This window comes from Tinamus guttatus, unplaced genomic scaffold, assembly GCF_059628265.1.
Source record: "Tinamus guttatus ecotype Peru unplaced genomic scaffold, ASM5962826v1 Tinamus_guttatus_pri_ptg000278l, whole genome shotgun sequence".
NCBI lineage: Eukaryota > Metazoa > Chordata > Aves > Tinamiformes > Tinamidae > Tinamus > Tinamus guttatus.
The window spans coordinates 231,507-242,031 of NW_028288812.1; the positions used below are offsets into that span (position 1 = coordinate 231,507).

The 10,525-nt window shown below is 47.4% G+C and overlaps 1 protein-coding gene across 1 annotated transcript; it reads left to right on the top strand.

Moving 5' to 3' along the window:
• Positions 1-296: 296 nt before the first annotated feature.
• Positions 297-10,215, top strand: POLR1E (RNA polymerase I subunit E). The gene is made up of 12 exons (XM_088527318.1): positions 297-363; positions 549-652; positions 1,616-1,692; positions 2,760-2,845; positions 3,578-3,633; positions 4,029-4,173; positions 5,303-5,410; positions 6,182-6,278; positions 6,867-7,000; positions 7,680-7,761; positions 8,363-8,494; positions 10,037-10,215. Exons 1-12 carry the CDS (start codon positions 303-305, stop codon positions 10,194-10,196), a joined length of 1,242 nt encoding a protein of 413 aa, XP_088383444.1. The 5' UTR covers positions 297-302; the 3' UTR covers positions 10,197-10,215.
• Positions 10,216-10,525: the final 310 nt, after the last annotated feature.

Below are 10,525 nucleotides of genomic sequence, written 5' to 3' on the forward strand. Positions count from 1 at the left end.
CGTCTCGCCGCGGCGGGCCGAGCCAGGCCGAACCGGGCCGGGCTCCGCGGGCAGGGGGGGCGCCCGTCGCTCGCGGCCGCGCTCGCCGTGTCTCCTCCCCCCGCCAGCCCCGGCAATCCGGCAGCCGGAAGTGACGCCATGAGGCTGCCGCCTCCCGCAGCAGAGGGAGGGGCGGGCTGACGTCCCCGGCGGGCGGGGGCAGCGCCCGCTTGGCTAATCAGCGCCCTCGTTGCTTGCCGCCGCCTCGCCGGGAGCTGCCAGTAAGCTCGGCGCTGATTGGCTCGGCTGTGTGCCGGCTGGAGATGGCGACTGCGACATGGCGCTACCGGGGGGACCTCAGCGAGGAGCAGCCCGCGCTGCTCGGTGAGGCGGGAGCGGGGGGACGAGGCCGGGAGCGAGGGGGCCGCGAGCGAGAGGGAGCGGGGGGACGAGGCCGGGCGCGAGAGGGAGCGGGAAGAGCGGGGGGGCAGGAGCGGGGAGGCCCGGCCGGGATAGCGGGGCGGCGCCGCGTCTTGCCGCCTCCTCACGCCTTTCACGGCCGCCCGCAGTGCAGTTCTCCAACGGGAGGCTGCAGAGGGACGAGGACCTGCGCTTCAGCGTGTACCGGGACGTGGAGCGCACCCACCCGCGCAGGAGGAACCGCAGGCTCCTGGTAGGACCCTCTGCTGCTCCTCGGTAGCCTTCCCGGAGAGGTGCTTTGGGGCCCTTGCTGGGAGGGGACGCCGGAAAAATCCGGAAACAGGCACTTGCACCCAATGTTTGAGTGCATGGCCATAGCAAATGTCATTCCAGCAAGTTACCCCCTTATCGTGCCTCAGCTTTTATATAACAGCAGGGCATGTGTAACACTTAGGCCTGCATATGTCTGCAATGAGCTACATATTCAACTTTCTTCCCTGCCAGGCTCCACTTTGGCTCTTGGGGATCAGGCTGAGGTTTAACCAGATGCCCAGGTGTAGGTGCATCCATCATCCTCTTGCATGCAAAGAGGTTTTGGGTTCTTTCTTTGCACCTTCTCTTCAGGGCTCTGGTGCTGGTAGTTTCTGTGAATAGGAGCTAGAAACCCTTGTCAGGTACAAAGATATGCATAATACCTGGGACACCTCTCTCCCTCTTTTTTGACCATTTCTTGTGTTCCTGGTCTATTTGGTTTCATGACAGTACAGTGAGGGTACGAGCTTACCTTTTGAAGCGTGTGTCTAAAATGATCAGAATTTGGGTCCTCCTCCTGACTACCCCCCACACACAGACAAACAAATGTCTCTGTCTTGATATGTTTAAGGGACGTTTAGAGAAGTTCTAGTACTGTTGTTGGCTGCTGATTGCTAGAGATAGGAGTGACAGTGAGCAGGTAAGGTAGGGGAAACCTGAGTAATAAAAACAGCTCTGCTTGATAGTAAGAGGGAATAAATGCTTGCCTTTCTTTTCTTTTTTTTTTTTTTTAATAAAATAAAAGGCACTTTAAAAAGCTCCCGAAGTGTACTTTGCCTATACTGTAGCTGACATCTGATGCCTGGGAGTGTAGAGCTTTGCTGCGCTAGGGAAAATAAAATGAATGTATGGAAGGTTGCTCGCAGGTGGCCCTGCATTAAGGTCATTTTTCTATGTTTTTCAGGTCTCAGAAACTGAAAGGCTTTCCTACGTGGGGAATAACTTTGGCAGTGGCGTTATGAAGTGCAATTCCCTTTGCAGGTACGGGCTGTGGGTAGAGCTGGTAGCAGAGCCTTGCCCTGGTACACCCCCAGGTAGTTTTAATGATCTAACTGATCCTTGCTTTTGCCCCGGGAGCTGCTGACATCTGTCCCTACCCAAGGCAAAACTGCGACTTGATGCTGAACCGATACCCACAGCAAAGCTTGTTAGTCTTCCCAGCTGACCCCTTCCACAGGAGTGGATTCCCTGGAGAAAGTTCCCACACGTGCCACTAAGGCAAGCATGGGAGGAAAGAGGCACAAGCACAAAGACTGAAAGAAAAACACAAAGTGTGGGGCCAGGCCCCCTTCTCTGTCATGCTGTGACAGGAGCAGGAGCAATGAGCACAAAGTGGAAACAGAAGAAATTCTACCTGAATTCTCTGAACGCTTCTTTATTGAGAGGGTGGTCGAACAGTGGAATATGTTGTCCAGAAAAGTTGTGAAGCCTCCATCCTTGGAAATCCTCAAAACTGAACTGGATATGGTCCTGGACAGCCTGTCATAGGCAACAGGGGTTGAGCAGGGTGGTATTGGACCTCCGCAGTCGCTTCCAACCCTGTTATTCTGCAATTCTGTAACGTGTGGACTGAGAAGGAATTTTGTCTGGGGCAAAGTGATTCCATTCCAGAGAAATCAGAGTAATATTTTCTGTGAAACTCTGAGGACTTAGGCTCAAAGTGATTCTTTCTAGGCAGAGAACTGGCCACAGGGAAGAAGTTTGGAAAATGCAAGAAACTGCATAGAAGCACTAAGAAACCAAGCATCATGACCAAAAGAGAGAAAAGAGCAGAAATCATCACTCACACATGGAGACTCCACTTGATGCATCTTGAAGCTAATTTAATTGTTTTGGGGCTTCCACATCTGTGTATTAGAACAAGGCCTTATACAAGTGTGCCTTGAAGGGAACTTGCTGTGAAATCCTACATATGTTTGGAAAATCAATGTTTGCAAGGCAGAAGAATTGGCAGGGATGGGGACTACCTGAAGCTTTGTACTATAGTATCGTAACAGCTTCATGCTGGGCTGTTTCCTGCTAATCACCTGCTCCTGTCTTCTGCTTAGGTACTTCATTGGTGTGTTAGACAAGGATACCGGGCAAATGGACGTCTACAATGCTGAATTGTTCAACATGCAGCCATGGTTGTCAGGTAAGAAAGGCCCTGTATTGAACCTTAGCACCACAGTCACGGTGCAGTAGCGCTTTGTGCGCACGTGGTAGCTCACAGCAGCAGTCCATACTTTCCCCTGGTTGTTCTGTGTTGCTCATTTTTTGACTGATAACCTTAAAATAGAGGAGGGAGGGAGGAGAATACATATGCTTTAAAGTGCTGCGTGATGTACAGAATAAGAGAGGGGAGAGCAAGGTTGCAGCCAAATGCAGCTGAAATTTGCGATGGAGGCTAAACAGAAAGCATGATGGGTGGGAGGGAGCAAGGGTGGCATCACCAGAGTTGGTGACAAAGTTGTTTCTGGTCAGATGTGTCTAGGAATGTCCTACTGAGGAAGAGAAGTCCAAAAGAACCAGCTTTAGGGGCCGAACTACCAAAACAAACAGAACATTTCCATCAGCAGATTGGTTTCTAGTGTGTGCCCCAGGAGGGTAATTCACACTCTAAGGTCACGGGCCTTTTGGAGCTCATTTCCTTCATATACCACAGGACCTGGGTTTTACAACAAAAATTGGCCAGTACTTTTCTTCTTTGTTCTATTTGCGTAATACTTCATATGTTTACGTTCTTCTAACTGAAGAGGTTCTGTGAAAGAGATCTCGATGTGATGTGCCAAGTCTTCCTGTAATGAATTAGAGAAGGAGGACTACCAGATGCAGGTGTCTTCCTGGTTGCTGCAAGCTAAACCTACTAATTTTCGTTCTTTTATAGATAACTTAGTAGCTGATGAAAGAGAGGATTATCAGAATAAGTCCTACAGGGAGAAGGTAAAGTAGAAAACACATATGACACTCTAGCATGGTTATCCCTCTAATGACTGTAGATGATCCTTGTGAGAGATTCATATATTTACTTTACCACTGCAATGTAAACCTGTGTGTAGGTTCAGTGCTTCCTGTGTGCATTAAAAGATCTATGAGACAGCACATAGCTAGTGCCTTACTGAGCAGTATTACTGTAATTATTTTAGTTTTGGAAATTTCTGTTCCCTTACTGATGAGTGCTTGTTTTATCTCAGGGTCGTACCCACTGGTTTATTTAAAATCATCTTGGAGAACGTAGTTATGGGGCTACCTGGTAGTGGTTAAATGGGTTTTAGTTGTGCATGCAACGTGTCTTGAGTTCAGCAGTTTCTTGGAATTTGCATCTCTGTCCCACACAGATGGATTTGTGCATTGAGGCTTTTGGTACCAGCAAGCAGAAGCGAGCCCTGAGCTCTCGGCGAATGAATGCAGTGGGGAGTGACATCCTGAGCACAGCAGTCACAAAAGCAGCAGCAAACATTATAGACACAAAGGGAATAACTGGTAAGAAGCAGGAGTAGCCCAGGCAGTCGGAAGGACGTCTTCCTGTCAGATTCTTTGTAAGTGCAGAGTAGAGGTGGTGGGAAGGAGAAGTCTTTTTTTCTTTAAAGTGTGCAAGGAGGTGGCAGATTGAACGTCTGAGAAGGGCATGTGCTGGGAAAATTACACATCTTTCTGAGAACTACTTGCTTCTGGTCCTCTTGGAGTTAATGTAAGAGGTGCCTGGCTAAAGAAAGTCCCCTTGGCATCAGTGTCTGCACACACTTTTGGGAGCTCGTGTTGCCAAGTCCTTGCATATCTGAATGAAGACAAGTCCCCTAGGCCTGAAATGAGACGCTTGTATTCAGTGAGGTGAACTGTGTCCTTGTTGCACAGCAGCGTAAAGAGTGGCCTATGTCCCAAGCCAGGCTGCAGCCACATCAACTGCTGTTGTGCCGGGCTGAGGGGCCTCATCCTTTGGACAAGGGACCTGCAAGCCTAGCGAACCTGCAAGCCTTAGCTGGACAAAGCCAGGGTTGCCCTGATCTAGTGATGAGCACAGTCCTCATCTGAGCAGGAGGTTGGACTGGAAACCTCCAGAGCTCCCTTCCACCAGTGTTTCTGCAAACCCACGTTTTATTGACTGGGAGAAACCTCTCTTGCCTATAAAACCAGTCAATTTTCTCCCATCCTTTGTGTTCTAGCTTGGATATTTGCAGTTTTCTGAAAGTTGCCCTGAGCCAAATGGGTGCCAAGTGGAAACAAGAGCACCAAAAACATGCTCTCCTGTCTGTCCTGCAGGCATAAGGAGCTGCAGCAGCAAGTGATTTGTCTTGATGAACTACTAGAAGTTTTCAGTTTCTATTTATTGTTCTGAAGCTCTCAACTGGTGCTCAGCAAAATGCTGCCGAGGTGCCAGTAAAGAGGCAGAATGGAGTAAAGCTCCGTTAGTTTTTCCTTAGCACTTTATCAAAGGTCAGATAAATGTCTAAAACTGCAATTCGGCTTCTTCCAGCTGTAATTTTACTGGTGTTCAACCAAAAGCCCCACCGAGTAGAGTACATTCAAAGAAAGCATTTGTTATGTGGCTGTGTTCCCAGTGCTTTTGTCTGGTTCCTTCAAATGCCATCTTCTTTCTTGCTTCCCTCTAAAGCTTTGATCGAGGATGTGGCCCAAGATGACGTACAGAACATTTCTATCTTCCTGCCTCCATGTCATGAAGATGCTGACAAACCACAAGATGTCTACAAATTTGAGGACAGTATCTTTTTCTGTGCCAAAGTGTGGTTTCCCACATGTTAAAGCCTAGATGTCAATGGTCATGTGCATGTACAAATATTTGAGGGGAGAATGTAGGGAGGATGGGGCCAAACTCTTCTTGGTGGTGGCCAGTGACAAGGCAAGGGATAATGGGTGTAAGTTGAAATACAGGAAGTTCCATCTCCATGTGAGGAAGAACTTTCCTGTGAGGGTGCCAGAGCCCTGGAACAGGCTGCCCAGAGAGGCTGTGGAGTCTCCTTCTCTGGAGATCTCCAAACCCGCCTGTGCCCCGTGCTCTGGGTGTCCCTGCTGGAGCAGGGGGTTGGACTAGATGATCTCTAGAGGCCCCTTCCAACCTCAACCAGTCTGTGATTCTGTGATTTTATGGTCTGCCAGGTGCTAATGGATGTTGTCAGGTGTGTCTTCTGAGCCAAAAGCTGAGAGGAGATGTGCTGTGCTGGGGTTCTGGGCTTGCAAGTCCCACATCTTTGTTCCTTGCAGAGAAAAGAATTCTGTCCCAGTCGTGAGCAGTTCAGCTAGGAATGATAAGGAAGTCAGAAATGCAGGAGAAATGCATTGTGACTGAGCCACGGTCCCTAGGAAATCTTCATGCTTGGCCAGCATTACAGTGCTGTGATTATGTCCTGTCCTGTAGGCTCTCCAAGGCCTACACCCTTCCTAGCAAGAGTAGATAAAGCATTGTCTCTCGAGGCTGTTCAGACTGTGAAAGAGCACAACGGCATACTTGCTGTTTTCTTTAAAATCCTTCCAGTTCTCTCCCCTGCAGAGTATGAAGCGCTGCGGGTTCCAGCAGAAGTCTTCATTAACATAACTCCAGAGGAAATCATTAAGAAAACAGAAGAGAAAAGGTAATATTGCAGGCATTCTTCTAGTAGTCATTGTTGGCTCAGGAAGACTTCTGGGTTTTGTGGGGCAGAATGGATACCTGCTCTGCTGTCCGTAAGCTGATCTTTTCTGTGTAGATGGAGGGCGTTTGTCAAGCTTAACTGAGCAGCACCTGCGTCTGGGGAATGCACATCCTGCAAAATGCATAGTAGTTCTATGGCTGAAGATGTGAACACAGCAGGGTGGCTGTCCTGTGGGGAATGGATTGCAGGGGAGGAAAGGGAAAAATCCATAATCGGGCTTGGAGGCAGCTGCCTGGAGGAGGGAGGAGCATGTAGCTGTTCTGGGCATGGTTTCTGCATGCTGTCCCAGCCGAGTACTGACCAGAAATTTCCTGTGTCCTGACAAGCTGAGGTCAGTCATCACTTAACAGTCTGTTGGGTCGTGGAGCAGCCTGAGAGGCTGCATGCAGAAAGGGGCTGGGTGGCACGTGGTGAGCCTTGGCAGGAACGTGTGTGCATAGAGCTGCCTCATGAGCTTTTCTCTGTCACAGGCCTCAGAACTCCAGTGGTTTGCTGAATGCTCATGCTCCCTCTCTCTCTCTTCTGCAGCTATTGCTCCTTTGTTCTGGAGGAGCTGAAGTTCTTGCCTCCTGATGAGAAGAGCAGGGATCACAAAGCCCGATGCCTCTGGTTCCTAGATATTCTTATTAAGTTCAGCTTCCTGAAAGTGATCAAGAAGAAACGTAAGGCATTAGTGGGAAGTCTTCCCTCTCCTTCACAACTCCTTGCTGGGACTTGGTTTAAAACATGAATTCTCAAAATCACTAAAGAAAATATTTCATTTTAGATTTTCAAAATTTGCTATCCTGCACAGGAGTCTCCTTGTTAGTGTTGAAAATGTTACTGTTAGGATTTTTAAGGTAGGCAGGGGAAAAGGGGAGTGATAAGTCTGCCTGTAAGTATACTCCTGCACTGTGGGAGGTAGAGGATCACTGTGTAGGAGTTAGTCAGAGAGGTTTGAATTAGAAGTGAAACTGACTTGTCTAGGTGGCAGCATAAAACTGTTAATGTTGTTTTAATTATCTATTCTGACAGGACTGTAGGCAAGGAATTTAATAAAAGTTGTGTATACAGGTGTACAAAGGCAAATTTATTTCAGATTTTCCAGTACTGAAGTGGGAAGTCCCGCTTGCAGAAGAGAAAAGAAAAAGGTGTTAGGAGGCCCTGTCTGATCTGACAGATCTGATCTGAAAGTTGATGAAACATATATCAAATGCCTAAGTTCCTTTTACGTTTTCTGTGTTGCTAGAAAGAGGTAATAAACTCTATAATAATAAATGTGTCATTAGGATGGTTGCAGGTAACCTGTATAATGAAGAGTCTGTGTACCCCATTTTATTGCTAAGTGCCTTTCTGCCCTAGATCCAATGGGCCCTGAATGTCCACACATCATTAGCAGGAAACTCATGAAGAATTTCACTCTACTGACCTACAACAATGGCAGGTAAGAAACAGTTTTTACTTTGTGTTTGAAGCTGAAATACAGAGCTCAGATAGCAGAATTCAGGTTGAAGAGCTGTGGAGGTGTTACCAGGAAATGCTGGCATGTACTTGCTTCCAAAATGTGAAACTGAAGTACCTTGTCTTATCCAGCACTTTCAGCCCATCTGTGGTGGTCTGTGGACAGGGCATTGAAGAGCCAATAAATGCTTCTGTAGGGTTATCAGCCAGGAATATGCACTTTGTAGGTAGTGTATTTAAAGAGCTTCTTGCAGTTATACTGAAGATGCTCAAAACAACTTCACTTTCCTCTTGTGAGGCACTCATGGGCTGAAGAGCCTGACAAAAAACATTTGTCAGTGGTTTCATCAAGGCCACAGAGTGCTTAGTGACCCCAGAATCCTGCACTTTTGAACAGAAACATAAAGGTCATGTAAGGAGAACAAAGAAGCCTGTCAGGCCATATAATGGGAAATACCTGTTGCTTTCAGTTGTTAAGTTGATGTGTAGGGAAAGTCATCTCGCTGGGGCTCCAGTTCTGTCTGTATCTCATGTTTTGTTTTGTTTTGAAACTCCATGCTTCACATCCTTCTGTTGGTATTCAGCATCCAGAATTTAATCTCTGCATCCATGAAGGCTAAAATCACAGCATACGTCATTGCACTGGCTCTGCACATTAACAACTTCCAAACAGACCTTACTGTCCTGCAAAATGACATGAAGCTTCAAGAAAGCAGGTGAGCCATTGCATTGGATACAAACTGTGCAAGCCTTGGCTTGCCACCAGTAAGATTGTTTTATTTCTCCAATTTTGGTGCCTTTTTTTTTTTTTCCCCTTTTTGGGGAAGTTGCTCTTTAGCCTTTTACTGTGAAGTGCTTTACATCTAGTTTATGTTGTAGGGAGACGTGTTTTTACCAGTAGGTGTCAATCAGTGCACAGCTCCAGGCTCCCTGGCCTTGCGCGGATTCCCTTGCTGGTTGCACTGGACTTTCTCTTGCCCCTGCAGAATAAATGGGGAATTGATTGGAACTGGTGAAACAGTCTAGTGAGCTTGCTGGGAAATCTCCCAGCAAACACCTTAGGTCAGCAGGCAGATCACTAATATGACCTCAAAATGGATCAGATTGTCCTATTGGAAATCAGAGCTCTGCTGTGCTTATAAATCTCTCTCTCCCTCCCCATCCTGTTTTGTGGATGATGATGATTCTGACGACATGTGCTTCACAGCACAACAACATTGGTCTTTCCCAACAGGATTGTGAGGACTGATGCTGTTTTAGTGCAGTGCTTTTCTATTGCTGTGAGAGACATTTCTGTCTGCAGGATTTTGTTGCTGTGAGAATCCTGTAGGTAGTCTCTGCCCAAGGAATGTAATGTGAAGCTGCTGTGATAACTGGAAATTATCAAATTTCCAAAGCCAGGCTTAGTCACTGCCTGGGTTTGGAAATGATTGTCGAGCATTGACACATTGATTGATCGTCACCATTGGTAGAATGAACCCTGGTTTTGTCCCCAGTTCTGGTCTTTGCTTTTTGAAGCAAGAATAGTGAGATAAATAGCACTTTTTTTTTTTTTTTTTTTTTTTTTTTTTTGAGCGTGCTATCTGGAAAGAAGCCATGCTTTGTTTTTAAGTATTATAATGGGGATGAGAGCACCAGGCAATAGCAGTGAGAACAGTCCGGGACCTGCCGGGAAAATGGAAGCATGACACAATCCCTAAACCAGCCGAGGCAGCTTTAGGATAATCCCGGTTTGGAATGGGACATTATGTAGAGCTTCTATCTCAATACTTCTGTATTTCAAGGATGTAATTAAGTTGGGAGGATTCTAGTAAGCCCAGAACACTTACTTCCCTTTTTACTGATTTCAGAGGTGCTTGGTTTTCTCTGACAGGCCTCCTGGTGTGTTCTGGTCTGCACTGTCTTGCCCACATGCCTCTTGTTACGTATCCCAGCCAAGCTCCTCCACTTTCAGCTTGGGATGCTGATGTCTACCTGTGAAGAGGCTCTTGAGCTGTGCCAGGTTTCCTCCCTCCTGCCATGCACAGGAGATGACTGCCTTGGGAAGCACTTGTATTTGAAGAACAGACATGCTGGAGATGGAGGTTTGCTGACCTCCCTTTGGAAGTGGAGAGCAGCACTTTTCTAGTTAGCTGGCCATTGAGATAGGCAGTGTGGGCTTACAGTGCTTTCCAGGGTGTATCTGTTTAGGTCAGTTGCCCTTCGTGCCGCCTGTCCCAGTCATCCCACTGACATGGTCTTTCCCTGGTGTTTTGCAGGATGATGGACATTGCCAAGGCCATGCGGTTAAAGGTCTCTAAAACAAAGGGGCCTCCAGAACTTGAGCCGGACCAGAACCACAAGCTGGCAACTCTTTCCCTCCCCTTGCCTGTGCAGAAAGCACCAGGGGGGCAACGGAAGCGCAAGAAGATGAAATAAAATAACGTCCGAAGCCCAAGCAGGGGTGAAACAGTTCCTTTCTTGGCTGCAGTCCTGCACACAGAGCATCCAGTGTGCACTTTTACCTGTCAGGTTTGCCCCAGGTATTCCTGTTTGACTAGGACAGATACTGACTTTATTAAACTGCTGGTTTTTTTTCTATATATGTGCTTTTTATTTATTTATTTATTTTTTAAAGACTATAACAACTCTTTTGCTCCTCTTCATGGTCATGTGAGAGAGCACATAGGATGGGTGAGAGCAAGGTGAGCGGAACCAGGGAACCACAGCGTTTGCATGTGTGGGTGTTCTACCAAGAATAGGAATGG

Bases quoted from the DNA above. Each gene is read 5' to 3' on its own strand.
- POLR1E (XM_088527318.1), top strand. From the start codon at position 303: ATGGCGACTGCGACATGGCGCTACCGGGGGGACCTCAGCGAGGAGCAG. The intron at 3,634-4,028 runs GTAAAGTAGAAA...TGTCCCACACAG, and splicing joins ATAAGTCCTACAGGGAGAAG to ATGGATTTGTGCATTGAGGC. The intron at 5,411-6,181 runs GTATCTTTTTCT...AAATCCTTCCAG, and splicing joins TGTCTACAAATTTGAGGACA to TTCTCTCCCCTGCAGAGTAT.